The sequence below is a fragment of the Corvus cornix genome, chromosome 26, assembly GCF_000738735.6.
Source record: "Corvus cornix cornix isolate S_Up_H32 chromosome 26, ASM73873v5, whole genome shotgun sequence".
NCBI classification, from domain to species: domain Eukaryota; kingdom Metazoa; phylum Chordata; class Aves; order Passeriformes; family Corvidae; genus Corvus; species Corvus cornix.
In genome coordinates, this window is record NC_046354.1 from 3,163,153 (window position 1) to 3,183,976 (window position 20,824).

The 20,824-nt window shown below is 56.9% G+C and overlaps 1 protein-coding gene and 1 long non-coding RNA gene across 4 annotated transcripts in view; both read right to left on the reverse strand.

Moving 5' to 3' along the window:
* Window positions 1-6,590, reverse strand: part of LOC109145287 — a 35,579-nt gene extending 28,989 nt beyond the window's left edge. The window contains exon 1 of the long non-coding RNA XR_002046588.3: window positions 6,414-6,590. This is a non-coding gene — a long non-coding RNA (uncharacterized LOC109145287). The remainder of the gene's footprint in view (window positions 1-6,413) is intronic.
* Window positions 6,591-7,207: 617 nt separating this feature from the next.
* The window catches only part of GRM4 (glutamate metabotropic receptor 4), a 35,323-nt gene continuing 21,706 nt past the window's right edge, over window positions 7,208-20,824 (reverse strand). For all 3 annotated transcript variants that reach the window (XM_039565343.1, XM_039565345.1, XM_039565344.1), the window contains 7 exons: window positions 20,583-20,737; window positions 20,019-20,159; window positions 16,501-16,701; window positions 15,499-15,635; window positions 14,114-15,049; window positions 9,294-9,540; window positions 7,208-8,047 (listed from right to left, as the gene is read on the reverse strand). In XM_039565343.1, coding sequence (XP_039421277.1) covers window positions 7,998-8,047; window positions 9,294-9,540; window positions 14,114-15,049; window positions 15,499-15,635; window positions 16,501-16,701; window positions 20,019-20,159; window positions 20,583-20,737 — 1,867 coding nt within the window. In that variant the 3' untranslated portion in view covers window positions 7,208-7,997. The remainder of the gene's footprint in view (window positions 8,048-9,293; window positions 9,541-14,113; window positions 15,050-15,498; window positions 15,636-16,500; window positions 16,702-20,018; window positions 20,160-20,582; window positions 20,738-20,824) is intronic.

Here is a 20,824-nt window from a genome sequence, read left to right on the forward strand (position 1 = left end):
GAGTTCCAAATAAAGCCCTAATCATAATCGTTGCTGTTTCCCTGTCTTGCTCTTCAAGCTCAAAGGGAGTCCACGGCTAAGCAGCAACAAACAGCACCTCTAACGAGACCTTGCATGGCAAGGAACCAAGCCCAGCACCGGGGGAGCCTGTTCAGCAGCCTTGCTGGAGGAGCACTGACAGGTTGTTTACAGCAGCTTTCAGAAAGGCAGTGCAAAATAAACAGGAGGCTACCTGCCTTCCACCCTTCTCCCACCCGGATTTCCAAGGGAAAACTTTATTTCCCTCCTAAATGTTTCAAGTTTCCAGAGGAGGAAAACAAAACGCTGCCTGTGATGAATGGAGGTTGGCAGCTGGTGGGGACAGGTATGGCACTTCAAGCCGTGGGAAACCGGCCCGAAACATTCAGGCACCGCAAGGAAACAAAAAAGCTGATGGGAAGGATGCCCACAGACAGGCAGGGGGGTCCCAAGCCCCCGTTTTTCTTCACAGAGATTTGTCAGCAGCGTTCTGCTGGCAAGCAGGCCCCCGTCCATCCTGCCAGGCAGCTCTCTTCCAAAACAATTGCTCCGAGGATCGTCCTCGCCGTTTATTATCCTGCCTGAGCGTGAAGACACACAAGTGAGCAGCAGGTGCCTGTCTGGAGCCAATGGCGCGTAATGGTTTAATCCAAGTCCATCTGCACGTGGAGAATGGGCTGGAAGAGCTGGAGCCTACCGAGCTCATCACTGCCACCAGGAAAGCAAATGGATCCACTTCAAAATTGTGCCTGCCACAGACAGCCCGAGCTGCTCCTGAAAGGTCACATCCCTCCTCAGTGCGGGTTTAATCCAAGTCTTGTCTGTCAAGGAGAGAGAAAAACACAGCCCTGGGGCTGGCCAAGATGGAATTAGTCCTCCGAATCCTCCCCTGCGGGCACAGGCACGTGGGCATGGAGGGAGCTCGTTGTCACCTTGGCGGAGCGGTGTGTGCTCCCTCCTCGAGTGCAGCTGGTGCTGACAAGGTCAGAAGCAAGAAGAAAACTCACCCTGGGCTAACGGGAGGCAGAGAGTCGGAAGATTAGTCACCATCCCGAGACCCGCGTTTCCTGCGAAATAAAGCAGCTGACAAGGGGTGGAGGACATGAGAGACGCAGGACGGTGTGGGATTCCAGGCTGGAATTCAGCCCCTGGCTCTGCCCCAAATCCACACAGCCTCTGCTTCCCTCTCTGCACGTCCTGATTCTCCTCGTGCTCCCCAGCTCCTCTCAGGACACTGGGAGCTCTCTGGCGTTTGCCGAGGGCAAGTTCTTCCAAGCACAACCAAAATCCCCAAATCCCCCCAGGGTCAAAGGGAACAACTGGCCCTAACCCCTCCCAGGACAGGCAGACAGAGAGGGGCCCGTCCCCAGCTATTTCTGCCGTCTCCCAGGACACGGGAGTGTTCCCAAGCGGATGTGTCAGTCTGTTTGGAGCATCAATGTTTGCCTAAGCAAATAGCTCGGAAAGCTCCACAAATAGCAGGAGGGTTGGTTAATTGGGAAGAAGGCAGAGAACCAGAGAGCAAAACACACGCAGGCAGCACCAAAGGCGGGGAAGAGCACGGCTGAGGGGATCTGGCCACCCCAAGGGCACGTTTGCCCTCCGTACATTGTTTTCTCCGGCCCGGCACCACTGTCAACAACACTTTCCGCATATGCAAATAGGACCATACTCCCGCAATTACACGGCAATCAGAGGCAAATTACATTCTTGCTGTTTACTTTCAGTGTCCTTAATTAATCCGGTTATTAGACGATTAATGAAGCTTGTTTGGTGAAAAACTCATAGCATTTACAGCTCGAGCTCACGCGTGCAGCCGGCTGGCATCTGGCTCCGCATCGGCACGTGGGGCTGGAGGCAGCGCGGCCAGCGCCGGTCGCCAAGGCCAGCAGAGCGGGGTGACACCGGCCCCGCAGGGCTCGGAGTGGGGGCTCAGGGCTTGGCTTTTCCAGCCGTGCCTCCGCTCCAGGAGCCCAGTCCTGCAGCTCGAGCCAAGCGCCAGCTCCCAGCTCTGTCTGGAGACACAGCCCCCGCCTCCCTGCTCCTCTCCAAAGGCAGCAGGACCCACACCGGCAGCTCCCACCGCTCTGGAAGCTGCTGGAGAAGGTTCCCAGCCCCGTGCGGCCGCTGGCCCCCGTCATCCCTCTCCTCAGCCGGCTCCCAAGGCACCCTGCCCTCCCCAAAGGTCACCCCAGCTCGTGTTTGGTTAAGCTGCCGATAATGAAGTGGCATGTTCATCTAATGATCAAATTGCTGCACCACGAGCATGAAAGGCTGAGGAGAACTAATTAAGAAGCTCATTTGCATACTCCAGCGTTTCCGGTGCACGTATGGGGTTCCCATAGCAACCGGTACAAAAGCTGGTGATGGTGTGTGGGTTTTAGTGGGTTTTAAGTGCTGTTCCTTCCCTTTGTCATCCCCTGCAGATCACAAAGGCTCTGCGAGGAAGGTGCGCTGACACCGGGCTGGGGAGGGGCATTTCTGCCCAGCAAAGCGGGGGGACAAACGAGCTGCGAGCGTAGCAGGGGCTGAGCCCGCTCCCAGAGCCACCAGCTCAGGTATCTGAGAGGGGAGCAGGGATCTGGGGGCTGAGGACGCTCTTGAACAGAAATCCCTGGCCTGATCCTGCTCTATCCAAAACTCTCCTGAGTCGCTTTGGCCTCAGCTCCAGAGGGAAGTTTTGCAGGAGACTGCACCAAAACCCGCAGCATCCCTGAGCCCTGGGGAGGAACCGGCTGCGGGGAGCTCAGGGTAACGCCTGCAGCACCCGGGACACGGGGACACTGTGGGATGGGACCCTAAATGCTGCAGCCCAGTGTGGGAAGAAGGAAAGCAGGAGCAGCCAGGTGAGGGAGTCAGCTCCAGTCCCAGCAGGTTCCCCGCAGTGCGGCGCAGTCCAGCCCCGGCTCTTTCCATCATGTCACTTCTCCTAAGCACCAAGATTTCTTTTCTGCTTTGTATTTCTGGCAAGAAACCTTTGCATTTAGATAAGGAATAAAGCCTGGAATCAGATCTGAACTCTGCAGCAGAGATCAACATTTTAATGAATTAAATATATTCCAAACTAAATGTAACCTCTTAGCGCTCACATTTTTGAGTGAGACTAACTTAAAGAAAAAGCCAGCAATCCAACTCATTTCAGCTCTCCCTGGCTGTGAACTGGCCACAGGCCAATCAATTATCTTGAATTTATTCGTTATTCAACTTCCCTCCAACAGCCAATTTCCAGGCTGTGAATTGCAGGTGAGCGGCTCCTCCGGCCGCGGCTGCGCTCTCATTCCAGACCAGTTTGCAGGCACTGGTTTCACTGGGCTGCCCAGCAGCCTGGCCCGGGGCCACCAGCGAGGCAGGACACTCCGGCTAGCACGTTCAGCGGCAGACAGCGCCGGGGGGGCTGGAGGGACAGGGGCTGTTTGACATCCAGCAGCAGCGTTTACAGATGCAAACAGAGCCCGAGCATCCCCCGAGGGCTGCGCAGCGCTGTCAGGCCTGGGAAGAGAATTTAATTCCTCCCTGTTAATTCGAGGCTGCGCAGGGAGGGCAGAGCTGCTCCGGCAAGGCGCGTTTGGTCGCAGGGAGCAGATGCTGCGGCTGAAGGAAGCCCTGAATGCCCACAGAGCTGGGAAGGGGAGTTCTGGAAGTGCGGAGGGCAGGGGTGAGATCTCGGCTGTGCTGCCCCAGGCTCAGCCCACCCCAATTCCAGAGCCTGGCGCCTGGGGGGCAGATGAGGGAGGAGAACGATACCAAGGACCAGCAGCGAGGCAAGAGAGGAAGCCCAGCTGGTCCTTCCTGCAGCCCCCACCACGGTCAGGAGCCCCAGAGCTCTCGCCCCTCCACTTCAAACACCTCACCTCGCTATTTCCCACTCAAACCAGGAGCTCTTCCTCTGTCCCCAGCCTACCCAGCATCCTGGAACGAGCTCCAAACCCGTCAAGCTGGAAGAAGTCCCCTTGCCCGTCCAAAGATTTCTCCTCCCCTAACATTGTTTTCATTTCCCCCTCCCCCCCGTTTTTTATTCTCAATAAAAACATAATTACAGGCTTTTAAAAAAAGCAAATTATAGTGACATACTTTAATTATCTCCAAGCAATGGAGGACTAAATTACACAGTCAGGGAATCGGAGGTTACCTAAAAATAAAAGCAAGAAGCTTCATTAAATGCTAATTGCAGCTTTCACCACTGAAGTGAGATTTCAACACAGACCACCACTGACTCACTGGGCCCTACAAGAGAACATTGGGGCTGGGGAGAGACCCTGGGGTACACAACTGGTGCCTCCATCCTGGCTCCAGCCACAGGGATTGCTCCAACGGGAGCTCCAAAGGCCCCGCTCTGCTGCTGGACCTTCCCCAGCCACAGGGTTGGGTGCTTCCACCTCCCTCCAGGGCACCCACTGTCCCCTCAGCCCCACTCAGAGGCACTGCCCACCTTCCCAGCAGCTCTGAGGGGCTCAGCACAGCTCCTCCAGTGCTTTGGAGCAGAGGAATGAGCTCCAGTCTTTCCCAGAGCTGGTCCTGCACCAGGAATGGAACCACAGCATCCACCTCACCTTTGCTGCCCTCTGCTCTGAACCCGAGTCCCACCTTGCTGCGAGCACCACTCGGCTCTCCTGGGGTGCAAATGGGTTCTTGGGGCTCTCCTTGTGGGCAAGGAGCTGAATGGAGCTTTGTCCTCCTGTCCTGTCCAAACCAAGCTCTGCTCCAGCCCTGTTCTCCCCATCCCCTTCCTCCAGATTTCCTCCCTGAGGAGCTGCAACAGGAGATCTCCAGGCCCAGGGGGGCCAGGGAGCTGATTTTCCCCAAGACAAGAGAAGGGAAGCACGAGGTGGCAGGCAGGCTGGAAAATTTGCAGGGAAATTATCTTGTTTTTCCGTTTCCCATCGAGTTGGACTAATTATGCCACCGAAGTCTGTAATTTGCCTCTCAGAGAAGAGAGTTAATGACTGGTTCCAGGCTGCTGCTGCTCCAGGCGGGGGCACAGCTCCCGCTCCAGCCCCCAGCTGTGCCCTGGGACCCCAAAAGTTCCCACTTGTCCCTGGAGAAGGGAGCTCAGGAGAAGAGCTGGCGATTGGGAACAGCAGCCAAGGACAACAGAAAGTTCCAGGGGGCAGGAAGATACGAGCAGGGAATGGAGGCAGCTGGCATCAGCCCAGGTTTTTTTCCTCACCACTTCTCAAAGTCCCAGAAAAAGTGAAAAATCTGCAGGTCAAGCACTCGGGGAACTCAGGCAATTATCGTTGTTTAAATTCAACAGCCCTTCACAGAAATAAGAGGAAAATCGGACAAGTGCTTTTAAAGCTCTGAGGGAGGCAAGGAGGGGAAACGATGGCACCAATTTCTGGACAGGCACCTCATTTAAAAAAAGAAATATACACAAAATACCCAAAATCAGGAATGTGATATCCAGGAATCAGAATCTACTCTGCTCTTCTCCCCAGCCACAGGCAGAGCTGCCCTCAAAAATATTGCACAAAGCAGAAAAGCAGAATCTGGATCCTCATAGGTCCCATGAACTCCCTGCTGGAGCATCCACAGCAGAACCTGGCTCGATCCCCATCCATCTCACTGGCTTACAGACTGCTCCCTTTTAATTAGCTCCCGTAATCAAAGAGGGGTTGAGAATTAAACAGTGCTGTATCATGGATAAAATTAACGAGCTGTGTTGGGAGGTCACTGCATCCACCACTGGAACGGGCTGGGAGGGACAGGGGTCCTTCGGCAGCTCAGGTTTGGGGTGACAAAAACGGGGCATCTCTGGAGGGCTTAGAGCACCTCCCTCACAGGCACGGTGAGGGGAGGCAGGTGGAGGCTGTAATTAAGTCAGAATCAGCCTTTCCAGTCATTATCAGGCAGAATTCGGGGTGAAAGCTGCTTGTGACACCATCAGAGCAGAATCCCCGAGCCAGAAGCAGCACCAGAGACATCAACTCGGGTTTTCTCGGAGCCCTCTGAACCAGGCAGTGCCTCACATCCGATCCGACAGTGATGGATGCTCTGGGAACAGAGCAGTTTTTTCTCCTGAGAAGCTCTTTTGACAAGTATGATCTTATCAAAGTTCCGAGCTTTTCATTACGCTGCTTTTTTCCCCTTTTTTAACTCCTGCCTTCAAGCCAGGCTCCGTCCTCCGTGCACAGGCAGGAGCGGCTGCGTTTCCCTCCGGCACCAACGCCTGGCTGCAGCTCCCATGGGGCTCAGGGCACCCAGGTGCCCCCCACACAGCCCAGGGTGAGAGCAGAGCTGTGATAAGCACACAAACAGGTCTAGAAATGTGCAAAATACCGGGGTGGCATCACACAGGCTCAGAGAGGCACTTTTGGGTTGGGGGGAACAGGCGCAAAAGGGACGGGGAGCCAGCCCAGCACCCCCTCCCAGGCCAGGTCACCACTTTCACTTACCCAGAAGCTGGAGGCACCCAGCACCTCTCTCCGCCTCCTTTCCCCCTCTCCCAAAAAAGAGGCAAGTCTGGACCCTCCTCTCCTGATCCAGCAGCCAACAAGCACAGCCAGCCGCATTCCAAGAGGGAAACGCTTGGAATGCCCAGTCCAGAGACTGAAACAGCAGCAGCCAATGCACCAAACTGCCCCAAAAAGGCACAGCCCAGACTCTGGGAACAACCACGTCCCTCACACACAGGGCTGAGCCATCCCAAGGACAGGCTGGAGCCAGGAAGAGGAGCCCTCCCCGCAGGGTGGGCAGAGCTGCTTTCGTTAGTCCTCGTTAACTCAGGGTCCCTTAGGTTGGAAAAGCCCTCTGAGATCCTCCAGTCCACCCTTAACCCAGCAATGCCAAGGCCACCGTGTCCCCAGGTGCCACATCTGCACACTTTTTAAATTAATCCCTCCAGGGATGGGGACTCCAGCACTTCCCTGGGCAGCCCGAAGGCTCGGGAAGCCCTGGGAAATCTTCTCCCCTCTGCTCCATCCCTGCAGCCTCTGCCCACAGCTCGGGGAAGAGAAAACGAGGAGGAATCAGCCCTTTCCACCCCAAACCTGCCCCAGTGCCCCGTGCCAGGGACATGCTGAGCTCCCCTCTCCCTCTCCCATCCCATCTCACACAATTTGAGCTGCCTGGGATCTCCAGGAATGCCTGGAATGGAAGGACACCAAGCCCCGAGCTCTCCCAGAGAGTTTGGCCACCCAAAACCTTCCCTGCCCCCTCCTGAATCCAAGTCACCAAGAGACAGCAAACGCCGAGTGCAAAACCAGGGTCTTTTATTAGAAATCTCCTCGTATAAAAATGATCATGCTCTACACAGTCATCGAATAATTCATAAACATCCAGGCACTGAACTTTGTTTTTTTGTGTGTTTTTGTTTTTTGACTGGTCAGTACATAAAGCAGACATATTTCAATCCAAATGGTCATCACATACATTAAGGAACCACCTATAGAAATCAGCACTTTGAACACAGTCTAGGTTTTATTTTATTTTATTTTGCTGTCTGGTTTGTGGTTTTTTTAATGTAAATTTTAAGTATTTTTATTTCTTTTTCCTTTTTGCAACATATAGAATTTGGTAGGATATGGGGTAGAGAGTGAAGAGGGACGGAGGAAGACAGGAACGGAAGAAAACGGAGGATTAAAAAAATTAAAAAGAGAAAACAGAAGGTTCTGCACAACCACAAACAATCTCACAAATTCCAGAAAAGGGAAAACGTTGGGGCTCTTATTTTTTTTTTTTTCTTTGCCAAAATACAGGAAAAAAAAACCCCAAAGACTTGCTGAAGTCCGTCCCCTCTTGCCCGTGCTCCGTCCCCGCGCTCCGCTGTCCCTCTGTGGGAGCCATGCATTGCCACCGTGGGCGCTGGAAGAGTTTTACTGTTTCTTTATGGATTTTTTGCTGCTGTTGATGGCGTTTTTCCCCCGGGAGATCTGCCCAGTAGCCCCTGCAGGAGCGCATCCCCCGGCTGCCACCTCCCTGTCTTGTGCCGCTGTCCCTGCGAGGAGCTCGGCTCCCTCCCGGTCCCTCTGCTCCTGGAGCTAAATGGCGTGGTTGCTGTAGCTGACGTAGGTCTGCTTGGTGGCCAGTGCTGGAAGGAGACACAGAGCTCACGTGGATCATCAGCAGAGGCCACCTTCCCCCCCTGGCTCCTGTCCCACCCCCCTGACCTGCCCAGGAGGTGCCAGCAGGGATGTGACAGGGTTTGCTCGTGGATCTGGACAGCGCTGGCACATGGGATCCCTCCCTGAGCTGTGGCAGAGGGGCTGAGCCCCACAGCAGCTGTGGGGCCTCTCTACGGATGGTTCATCCCAAAGAGAGCCCCCAGGACATGCCATGAGACCCCGGGATGGGAATGGGGTCTCAGCCTCCCACCCGCTTCCCTCAGCAACCTCCCACAGACAGGCCCACGGGTGCTGCCCTTTCCCAAAGCTCAGCTTGTCCCAGCCAGCCCTCCCAGAGCATGATTTGGGGTCCCAGCTGGGCGTCCCACACCCCTGGCCACCTCTCCACGGCAGCTGGGAGCGGACCAGCAGGGCACAAAACTAACCAGCCTGGCTGCCCCCTCATCCAGGGGGTGCCACAGGGACACAACCCTGCTGCCATCCCCCAGCTTCCCCAGCCCTCCGACACACCAGGAGAGGAGGCAGCGATGGCTCCAAAGCCACCACACGTCCCAGAGTGGCACTGGGGGGGCACAGCCAAAGCCACAGAGCCATGAACCCTCCCACTCCCTACAGAGCTGTGCCGCTGCCCTCGGTGGGGACAATGCTCTGCTGAGACCCCCACGAGGTCCCCAGGCACCACAGGGTCAGCAGGCACAGGGACACCCTTCGGCCAAGGGCACAGGCAAGTGCTGGCACAGATGGCACAGCTTGGGACACCCTGAGCAGCACAAACATGTCCCCACGGAGCCCTTGCTGCAGGTTTCCAACTGGTGTTCCCAGATAACAATTAGATAGAGCAGAAGGAATTGGAGCTGACAGAGCTATTTGTTAGCTGCGATGTTTTCGTAGCTGATCTGCCCGTATCAAAGCCCTGTGAATTATTTATTCTGTTGTTTATTTAAGGATACGTGACCCGGCAGTGACAGAGTGAAAAATGTCCCCTCGGTGCTGCGCTGACGTCCCCCTGCGCCTCCCGCCCCCGGCGCTGCTGCCATGCCCGTTCCCTGCCTAGGCACAACGGGAGCTGCCAGCCCTGCTCACTCCGAGCTCCCCCAGCCCCGTGGGACACTCTGGAGTCAGGGATGTGCAGATGGAGCTCAGCTCTCCCCGTTTCCGGCATTTACGATCCTCAGGGGACCCCACTGCGAGCTCCTGCGGGAGCCACCTCACCTTGCGTTTCCAGGTTTTCGCAGAGCTCCGACTTGGCCTCTCCATTGGGGCGGAACCCTCCCTTCTGAGAGAACTTGTTGGACATGGTGGCCGCTGTCACCACCGCCTTGAGGCTCCGCTTGCGCTTGGGGACGTTCTGCTCCGGGTGGAAGAGGATGATGTACACCTTGGGCATGTAGAGCATGCCCAGGGACACCGAGGCACTCAGACTCACCGAGATGGTGAGCGTCGTGGTCTGGATGTACATCTGCAAGACACAAGGCCACCAGCTGAGATCCCCCCAAGCCGCTACGGGATCCAGAAGGGAAAGGAGGAAACAGGGAAAGGAGGGGAAGCTGGGGTTAAGTGAATGGAGTGGGGAGGCAGGGCTGGAATGTCGGCAGTGCTGGCTGTTAAACGTGAGGTTTGACGCTCCACCAGCCTCAGGGTGGGAGCTGCAAGGCTGGTGCTGGGCACAGCAAGGACACCCAATCCCAGGGCACACCCCACTCCCCTTCTCCCTTCAACAGGTAATTCCCATTCCCCATCTGACTCCTGGGCTCTTGTCATGTAAGTCACATATTACACACCGACGCTGCCTTTTTGCAGTCAAAACTAATTTCACGCTCACTGTCCAGGACTAACAGTGACAGATGTTTTGCAAAATGAAAGCCCATTAATCTGACTGTAGAATAATCCATTTTCCTATGGAGAGCAGTTGGCAGGCTCTTCTCAAGCCAGGGCATCTGAAGCAGGTGGCAACTGCAGGCAGGGACCCCCTCCCTCTGTGTGTCCCACCTCTCAGGAAGGCCGGGAGGGCAAGTCCCTGCTCCGTGGGCATCCCTGCTCTGCCAGCATCTGGTTCCTTCCTCTGCAGCATCCCCTTCTCCAGCAGGCTGTCCATGTGCTGGGGCTCTGGGGCTGGGCAGGGAGGGGGCTCTGGGTCTCCAGGTGCCTTTGCACACTCCTGCTTTGCAGGTCACTGACAAGGCTTTGCAAGGAGCCTTAAAGCATTTCCTGAACTTCACCGGTGACTCAATGTCCAGCAATTCCCCTGCAGGTGTTTCACAGGTGGGATTTAACGCCCTGTGAGGAGGCAGGACCCTGAGGAGCCGGGGAAGCTCGGGGTCCCCACGTCCCTGGAGGCTTCACCTGAGGGTTTCTGAAGTGAAAAGGCGATGCAGGGCACACGCTGAGGCAGAGGCTCTGCACGGCTCCCTGGGAGGCAGCTCATCCCAAGACTGAGAGCTGGTGGGACACAGCTGCTCCAGGACCCCCCCAGGACCCGCAGGTCCCACCTGTGATCCTGCAAAGCCAACCAGCACCTGGCCCAGAGCGCTCCGACTCAGCCCCGAAGGGAAAATGCCACCGAGCTTGCTCTGAGTCAACTGAAAAACTTTGGTTTGTCCCCAGAATAAAACCTCCTGCTGTCACACGCGCCAGTTTGTTTGTTCCACCTTCTCTCTCTAAGCAGTTTTTGGAAATAAAAATGTCATTTCATCAAGCGAAGTCAAAACACATCTCTGTGCCAGAATATGTGTGCTTTTTTATTTCTTCCTTTTTTCTTTTTTGCCACTCCAACTCTCCAGCCTCTACCACGGCTGTCCTGGACCGGCCAGGAATGAAGGAAACATTGGGACCCCAACTCCAGGCACCCCCCAAGCCCTGCCTGGGAACCAGCACAACTGTGCCCAGCACAGAGTGACCCTGGTGGGGCACGGCTGAGCTCAGCACCCCTCATGTCCCTGGCTCCCTGCCCTCCCAAGGAGCCTCACTTGCCAAGCCAGCCATTTCCATATTTTGTGCCTCGGCAGTGGCTCCCCCTCCCCGTGCCTTGGGGCTCGGAGGCGTTTCAGCAAGGAGGGAGGGAGCAGCTGAGCTGAGCTGAGCTGAGCTGAGCTGAGCTGAGCTGAGCTCAGACGTCTCTGTGCACGCTCCCCCCTCACTCCTGGGCTGGTTCTCCCAGTGCTGCCAGGAACTCCCTTGTGCTGAGACCCCGCTGCCACCAGCCCCAGCTCCCCACCCCACTCTCTACCTCCTGCAGCACTTTTGGGGTCTCACAGGGCCGCTGTGGCGACCTTCCCCCTGATGCTGCATTTGCCAGGAACCGTTCTCCTGCCCACTCCAGCCTCCGCAGCCGTGTCTCGCTGCAGCAAACCCCTCGCCAGCTCAGACAGGAATATTTTAAGCCTGGAGCCTCCACACAGGCGTGCAGAGTCTGCTCAGTTAACCTTTTGCCACTGCAAAGAATGACCATTTCTCACAGTTTCACTTCCTACTCTCTTAATTGGCTTCCAGCCCAGCACCCCGCTTGGCCCCTCCACTAACGACACTGGAGCTTCCTCTGGAGCCCCGGGAGGTGTGAGCTGTGCTTATTGAGGAACTTCCAGCTCCCGCTGCCTCGTGGGCTGGATCAAAGAGCACAGCCAGACCTGGCTCAGGGCAATGATGCTGAGGGACAGCAGTAACCCAAAATGACCCCACGCAGGCCCCCAAAGCCAGCGTTGGGCTCAGCCTTGCCCAGGGCTGGGTGAGCCCATCCTGCCCGGGGAGCAGCTCAGGCTTGAGGCACAGCCAAGGCTTGTGCCTGCCCCACAGCAAATCTCGGCATTAATTGGAAGCTGCCCCCACTCTAAATCCACTCCTGGCGCTGCTACAAGGGGTTTTTGCATCATGGTGGGTGCTGGGAAAGGACAAACCTGCTCAGCCCTCCTCCAGCTCACCGAACACCACTGGACAGTCCCTGTCACTCCTTCCCTCTCCCTCTTTTCCTTGGCTGAAAGCGAGTGTGATAAACAGGGAAGCAGACAATGACTCCACTGTTCCGCTGCTGCCTTATCAGCACAGGAAATTGTCTCTTTCTTTAGATCCTCTGTTTTTGCTATTTCTGTAATCCGCCGGGATCGGCAGGGATAAGAGGTTCTTTCCAGAAAAGGCTTGGGGGACTTGTTACAATAATATGCCACCTCCATGTAAAGTTCTGGGCACGAGGCAAAGCAAATTAAAGTAAAAACAGGGATCATCATCCAACTCCTCCAGACCATGAGGCAGCCTTGGCTGCAACCCTGCAGCCCCAGGTGGGGTCGGGGCAGAGGTGCCAGGGGTCCAGGGGTGCGGGTCTGCCCCGTGGCATCCTTGGGGCTCCAGCCATGGGAGAACAGCCCAGACAATGCTCCTGGATTTTCTTTTCCCAAGTGTGCAGATGCTCCACGGAGCCCAACGGGCCCTCAGTCCCAGCAGCGATGGGGTGAAGGTGATGGGATCCCCCCGCACGGTGAGCTGGGGGTGCCCCACCAGGCACCACGTGGGTGATGCCAGTGCCAGTGCCCCCAGTTGTCCCCCCAAGGACACGCTCAGAGCCAGACCCTCTCTGCCAGGACTCCTTTTTGACCTTTTCCACCCCAGGACTACAAACCAGGAGCTAAAGCAGCAGCACGGCAGCCCTGAGCACCCGTTCCCTTCAGCCTCCTCTGAGTGCATCCATCACCCCTTGGACACAGCCTGGGGACACTCAGAGTCCACTCCATGGCCCAGGGACACTCAGAGTCCACTCGCATGGCCCAGGGACACTCAAAGCCCATTCCCACACCGGCCCAGCAGAACTCCAAGCTGCAATCCCAAAGCCCCGCCACGGTTGGCTCAGCAGGCTTGAGGCAGGGCCGGGCTGTGAGACAGAGCTCCATGTCCGAGGGGAGTTTGGAACATCACTTTTTCCGCCTCTAATCAGCTTGTTAGCAGCCTAATAACAGAGCAGGCCTGTGCATCACAACCCCCAACGAGAGGCACAGCCTATTGTGGAGCTGCTGCCTGACAGGCAGCGTTCAGCAGCCTTAAATTATCCCGTGACAAGCTGCAGTGAAGAGGTGAGCAACCTTGCGCATAATCTACAATCATTATCATTTCCATCTTTATTACCCACAGTATGCCAAGCACATTAAGGAGGCTTTCAGGGAGCTTTTGTTTTGCAATAATTTCTTAAAAAATCTGCTTTCTTGTTAGTATCTCCCCTGCCATCTCATCAAAATGGAAATGCTGCAAAAGGCTCCATTTATTTCCTTTAATTCTCCTTCACACTTGCAGCCAGCGAAGGCCTGGTGGGACTTTTTGGCTGGGCCAAGGTCAGAGGTGGCTGGGTGGACTCGGCCTCTTCGAGGGATGGATGCTCTGACAAGAGACTCTCCAGGACACAACAAACTCAGGTGTCCACAGCAAAAGCTCCCTCAGCAAACCTTTGCAACAGGTGTGTCCTAAAGCCACGGTGTCAGCAGCGTGGGGACACACCCGCGGGGTCCAGAGAGGGATCCGGGCCCTGGGACACCCCGGGGATTTCCAAGGAACAGCAGCTCCAAGGTTTGTTCATCAGAGCAGCGCTGGGCTGGCAGGCGGGAGCTGTTTGCGTTTGACAGAAACGTGATGATTCCTGTTTTGGCTGGCAGGCAGAGGGATTTGGGTCTCATTCATGAGATTTTTATTCTTTGTTCTTAATCCCTCGCACTTGAGCACAGAGCCTCATCCAGGCTGGCCTTGGTCCCATGGGAACTCTGCACTGGGAACAGGAGCCGGCTGGGCAGCACTGGGTCCCTTTCTGTGTAGAAATTGTGCTCATGACACCGGGGACCTGCCCTGGGGGTTCACCCTCCCTCAGCCCCCCCAGCAGCAGCCTGTGCTGCTCACTGCCCCCATCCGCGAGGGGCAGCAGGGCCAACAGAGCACGAGAAACTTCCCACCCCAGTTCCCAAGCCGGCCAGGCTGCAGGGAAGGACTCCTCTTGCTGAAGACACCACAGCCTCTGCCAGCTCTGCACACCGGACACCAGCCAGGCCTCTCCCCTCCTCCCTTACCTTTTCCGCCGACTGCGACGTCCCAAAAAATATCGGGATGAAGGCTAACCACACAATGCAAGTCGTGTACATGGTGAACCCGATGGGTTTGGCTTCGTTAAAGGTCTCCGGGACCCCGCGGGTCTTAATGGCGTACACAGTGCAGGTGACCATGAGGAGCATGCTGTACCCGAGCAAACAGATGAGGGACAGGTCCGAAATGTCACATTTGAGGATGCCCCGGGCAAAGTGGGGGTTTGTAGTCCGCTGGTCCTCGTAGTCAATGACAGAGTGGGACGGGTCCACGATGAACCAGATGCAGACGCCAACGAGCTGCAGCGAGATGAGGCTGAAGGTGATGACCAGCTGTGACGCGGGGCTGATGAAGCGCGGGGCGCTCACCGACTTCTTGCCCTGCTCGAAGATGCGGTAGATGCGGTTGGTCTTGGTGAGCAGCGCGGCGTAGCTGATGCTCATGCCCAGCCCCAGGAAGATGCGCCGCAGGGAGCAGGTGCTCAGGTCGGGCTCGGCGATCATCAGGAAGGTGGTGGCGTAGCAGAGGAAGATGCCCGTGAGCAGGACGTAGCTGAGCTCCCGCCCCGACGCCTTGACGATGGGTGTGTCGTTGTAGCGCACGAAGGTGATCACCACGAACAGGGTGGCGATGATGCCCACGATGGCGATGAACACGGGCACCACAGCCCAGGGCGAGCTCCACTCCAGCTTGATGATGGGGATGGGCGTGCAGCTGGTGTGGTTCTCGTTGGGCCGCTCGTTGAAGTGGCAGCGCTTGCAGTGGAACTCGTCCAGCTGGTACTGGTAGCCGTCGCAGCGCTCGCAGTGCCAGCAGCAGGGGATGCCCTTCACCAGCTTCTTCCTCTCGCCCGGCTTGCAGGGCAGGCTGCAGATGGAGCTGGGCTGCTGGCTCCCGCCCCCCGGCCACAGCATATTCTCCACCTGCGGGGGAGACAGCACCAGCCCTGCTGAGGGCACACTGGGCACCTGCCGGGCACGCCTGGGAACAGGGGATGCCCTGCCCTGCCCGGATCTGGACCCTCAACCCATCAGCACATCCCACAAAGGGTCCCAGCCCAACCTGGCATGGGGACAAGGAGGTGGTGAAGCTCTCCATTGGCCTTTTGGGAAGATTCAACACCAGGAACCCAAAATGAAGCCCCTCCTTCCCTGAGGAAACCCCATCTGCTGCGGTCTGGCTCCTCTTTCCTGTCCCATACCCGGATCCCTGGGGTGTGGTCACACATGCCGAAGCACAAGTGTGTACCTGGGGACACCTTCCCCTCTGCCCCCACCACCTTTGGCTGCCTGGCTTTGCAGCCAGGGGCTCCCAGACTCTACGTGGTGAGAAGAGAAACCTGCAGGACCTTCCCCTTGGACCACAGCCTTACCTTGAGGTGCAGGTGGTCTGTCCACTGCCCGATGACTTTGTACTCAGGGGTGGAGTTCCTGATCTGGTACTGGTAGATGTCATAACGCCCTGGAGCATCTCCATTCTCATTGAATGTCACAGGAGTCCCAGCAATGCCTGCAGGAAAGGGGAAGCTCGGCACCCACAGCACCCACAGCACCCACAGCTCCCCCACCCTGCTGATGGGGTCCAAGGGGGCTCTGGTTTGATGCTCCCCCCTTGCTGCTTCTTTTAAGAAAGGGGGAAAAGGAGCTTTAAAAGTTAAATCAAGTGAACTCTGCAGATAAACACTAATGAAAGGAAGGAAGAGAAGAATCAAGCAAGAGGGGGGAAATAAATAAAAGAGGCACTGTGGAGGAGATCAGAGGGTGGAGATAAATAGAAATAATAAGGGGGCCAGACAGAAAATGTTTATTAAGGAGACAGAGCAGAGGAAAAGATGTGCTTCCAGAGGAGATCTGAGACAGACAAGGGCAGAGCAGCAGGAGGCAGTGGGACCTCTGCCAGCTGGGAGGGAGGAGCTGGCAGGGGGAGAGCCTGGGCAGGGCAGCAGGTGAGGGCAGGATGGCAGGGTGAGGGCAGGGCAGCAGGTGAGGGCAGGGTGAGGGCAGGATGGCAGGGTGAGGGCAGGATGGCAGGGTGAGGGCAGGGCAGCAGGTGAGGGCAGGGTGAGGGCAGGATGGCAGGGTGAGGGCAGGGCAGCAGGTGAAGGCAGGGCAGCAGGTGAGGGCAGGCTGAGGGCAGCACTGCTGCCGGATTACGCTCCAAAGGCTCCCAGGAGATGTGGAAGCTCAGACCTTCCTCACCTGCTGATCTGCTGCCCTCTCTCCATGCTGCACTTGCAGTGCAGCAGCTGCCAAATTGTACCACAAATAAACCATGGGTGCTGCTCCGTGACCCACACTGGGGACAACCAGAGCAATGGGGGACAACCAGAGACGCCCAGGGCCGCTCCTGCCAGCGCCGCGGGGGGATGGCACACCTGAGAAGTTGACGTTGCGGATGTACTTGAGCAGCTCCACGCCGTCCACCGGGTCCATGCGGGGGCACAGCCCCACCTTGCCGGGGCACAGGTTCTTGTGCATGTTGTGCAGGGCGTGTCCCATGGCGTAGACGGCGTCGATGACAAACTGCACCTTCCCCTCCTGCTCGTACGAGGAGTCCTGGCCGATCCGCTCCCGGTCTGCGGGGACAGGGGAAGGGGGCTCCATCTCCTGTGCCCCAGCCATGCCCCCCAGGATGTGTCTGCTGCACCCAAATCCTCGCAAACGAGCTCACCCTGGACTGGAGCAGCTGGAAATTCCAACCTCATTCCCAAACCTGCACACCCAGGGCACATGCAGTCAAGGAACATTCCCTGGGGAATACCCAAGCAAACTCCCTGTCACATGGTTCTGAAAATGTGGGTGCTGGCACCCTGCTGTGTTTCCAAGAGCCCTCGGGATGTCATGTCCCAGCGCCATGGGACATCCCGAACTCCCAGGTTCCCCGCCAGGACACGGACTGGGCTGTGACCAACGTCCCACCCTCCCCCCTGTGTGCTGCAGCCCTCCTTCATCTCCCAGGAGTTTCCACCAGCTCAGGCTCTACCAGTGGCATCAAGGACTGCCCAGGCAGCATCCATCACTGGCTGCCTATCCCCCATCTCCCTCCCAAAGCCTCCTGTCACCCCGCTCCCCTCATCGCCTCCTGCCGCCCTCCTGCCTCGCTGACCCCACAGCCTCCCCGGCTAGCAGGATCCTGCAAGGATCTGGCAATTACCAGTGACAGCTGCCTTCCCCCCATCATAACCCCATCTTAATGGGATCAGAAACATGTTAATGACTTAGCAGAAGACACCGATTAACGCAGCACACTGTTAATTATGGCTAAGAGAGCGTCTCCCAAGGGGCACTACTGCTACGGAGAGCCCCGGCCTCTGCCCCTCCATCCCCACCCCCGAGGCATGGCCGGGCATCCTGCCAGGCCACCAACAGGAAGGAGGATTTGTCAGGGAGCCGAGGGCACCACCTCCCTCCTCTGGAGAGGCGGCACATCCTAGAAAGCCACGCCAGGGTGCCCAAAACTAACTCCGGCTCCACCACGCAGGGACGCGCCCTGATGTGAGATGGGATTCACAGGGACAGCAGGAGACCAAGGACCAGCACCAGGTGCTGATCCCTTCCTTCCCTGCTGTGGGAGAGTGAGATGAAGCCCCAGTGAGAGGGGATGGCCCCATGAGCCACGCTGGAGGTCCCTGTGCCGGCACCTGTGCCACTGACATGACACTAAAGCGAACTGATAACAAACTGACCGACAGGAAAAGATGATATCGGGGAGGTGAATTCATAGCCCATCCTTCAAAGTTATAAAAACGCTTTTGGAATGTGGAGATTACTCATGCAAAGCCCGGCAGGTGATCCCTCCTTCCACATTATTGACAGGAGCCATTAATCTTCTCCCTCAACTTCAGGCCCTTCCCCATATTCATGTCCGAAGGCGCAGACAGGCCACTCTGTCTTGTCAAGATAATTACCCATTAAAAGAGGAGCTGTAATAGACTGTCCAGGGGAGCTGAGCCCATGGGGATGTCACAGCCCTGCCACCATCCACAGCACTGTCCTGCCCAGGGGACACACGGGACCCAGGGCTGGTCCCTCACAGCTCCTCAGCTTCCCAGCAGCCACCTCAATCCTGCACGCATCCCAAAATCCAACCCGCCGCAATGGCACAGGCTGTGGGGACTGGATTTTCATCCCTGTGCCAAGGCTGAGCAGCGCAGATAAGGAGACATCCCTGGGGGCTGTCCCTCTGTCTGTCAGCACCTTGCCCCAGGCCCCAGCTGCTTTTTTCCAGACGGGAATTAGGCCGGTGCACAGAGGGGCAATGTGGAGCAGACAGCTGAGGCTTGTTCCCAACCTGGAGACAATAAATCTCTGCCAAGCTCCAATAGATGAGGGCCAGGGAAGGGAGGTGACCTGCTGATTATAATAGCAGGGTCGTGCATCGTTCTACAGGGCTGGTAATTAATTTTCAAGAGCGTGACGAGGCTCAGCGGCCCCCTCGGAGGAGGGACGCAGCTCTTCCCCGGCGGCGGGTGAGACGGGATCAGCATCAATTCCCAGCACACCACCAGGCCCGGCTTCTGGCAGGAGTTAATCAAAATCTCTCTCAGCACATCTGTGGGGAGCTGGGGATGGAGAATCTCCAAATCTTGTGGGTGCTGGTGGCATGTTTTGGCCATGTTTTTGGGCTGGGTGAGCCCATCTGGGAGCAGAGACAGTCCCTTCACATGGGATGCTCGTGGCAAACAGCTGGTGGGTGCTAGGGCTGCTCCCAGGGGTAACACAAGCAGCTGCCACCAGGAGTTCCATCAGCTCAGCCCTCGCGTTCCTCCCAGCCCTCCCATCCAGGAACGGGAGCCAGGAGCTGTCCGGGTCAGGGTGGGATCCTTCGCTTTGGTTTTTGGGGTGGAATAAACAAGCCAAGCCGGCATTTCTTGGGCATGTTGGGTTCTACCCAAACCTGAGGAAAACAGCCCCAAGCTGGGCATTTGCATCAGCCCTGCAAGGCAGGAGCTCGTGGATCTGCAGGGGCAGGTGATTTGCTTCACCAGGTGTTAGTTCCCTGCTCTATCTGCCAAGCAATCACTCGGGAGATGGTTTATTTGCTGCCAAATTCCGATGATTTAAAGACAGCTCCTCAGACATTTGCCACGTCGTAGTTTCAGCTGCTTCCACTGACACCTTGGCCCTGAAATATCACCTGTTTAAAAGCTACATCATGGTGGAGATGAGGAGATCAGCGCTCACAGGACCTGCTCATGCATCTCCTGGTGTCGAGGGCTCTGTGAGGCTCTCGGGAAGGATGAGGAGCTCTTGGCTACCCAAGGCCATGGCCATGGGCCAGTTTCCTGGCGTGCCCTTGCTACTTGCCCAGCTCACACCCACCCAGATCACCAGCTGAACCTTTGGGGAATGCCTGCAAGGTCGAGGATGTGGAAGCACCATCCCGCTCATCCTCAGTGGCGAAAGCAGGGGAAAAACAAAACCTTCACCATCCAACTTCCCAGGCACAGCCAGGTCCCTCTGCCTGACGGCACATGTTGGCTTCAAAAGACATCCCTCCCAAGGGGATGAAGGGACGCGCCAATGTCCCCAAGTCCTGCCACGTCGCAGCCCGTGAGCCACGGCGCCCTTATCTGTCTTCAGCCGGTGCCAGGCAGGCAGTAAATCTCTCCCATCTCTCAGTAAACATGTCACCTCCCCGAGCCTCCAACCATCACCTGACAGCAGCGCTGTCAGCAAGACAGATCCCCGGCTGCCTTGTTTACTGCACTCGTCCCTAAAGCCTCTTTTGGCTGGAAATGACTCAAAATGCACAGTGGGGCTTGAGGAAGGAGTCGGGAGCCAGGAATTGAGCTCTGACAGGATTCCCACCAGGCAAAAACCCCACGCTCACAACCAGAACCACACCCCACCATGAGCTCCCACCCTCCCACAGCAGCCCCCCAGCTCTTACTGGTGCATTTCTTGATGCTGCTGCCCTTCCTGAGTGCGTGCCGGCTCAGCTTGCAGTGGAAATTCTCCTCCCAGAACTCAGCAAACCAGATGTTCCGGCGGTTGTTGTCCAGGGTCCTGCTGGAGAAGTAGCGGTCGAAACCTGCCCGGGCAGAAAGTGGATGGAGGGGATAAATCAGATGCATCACACATTCCCAAACTCCCCAGGCAGAGGGGAAGGGAGGTCTGGGAGTGATGGGGACACATCAGTGTGGTGGGATTGGGTCCAAAGTGCCACTTGGGCAGAGCTGCGAGTGGAAAATCCACTCAGGGAAGATCCTCTGCAAAGCAGAGACTTCCTGGGACTTTGAGGGCAACAGGAAATGCCTCTCCAGGTACAGTGGTGACAAAGGGAGAGTAGGGAAAACATGGCATGGGGAAAATAAGGAGGTGACTGGTGGGCAAATCAGGAAACCCTTCAAAACCCTTCCAACCCAAACCATTCTGTGGTTCCACGATGGTTTCGCAGCCAAAACCTGCAGTTAAGGAGGGAGAGCTGAGGGGACCCACGAAGCACAGCCCATACCTCTGACTGAGACCCGCTTGGGCAAGATGGTGACAGAGCCCTCGGCCACCTCCTCCAGGTGCAGGACCGGAGCAATTTTGGAGCCCCAGCTGTCTGAGCCCATCCAGATGAAGTGCCCTGTCTGGTTCGCTCTCTTGGCTGCCTCCAGCACCCTTCTGTGGAGAGAAGCAGCAAGAGCTGAGCCACCAACTCCGTGTCTGGCCCAGGGAAGTGGGGATGCTGGCACAGTGCCGGTGGCATCT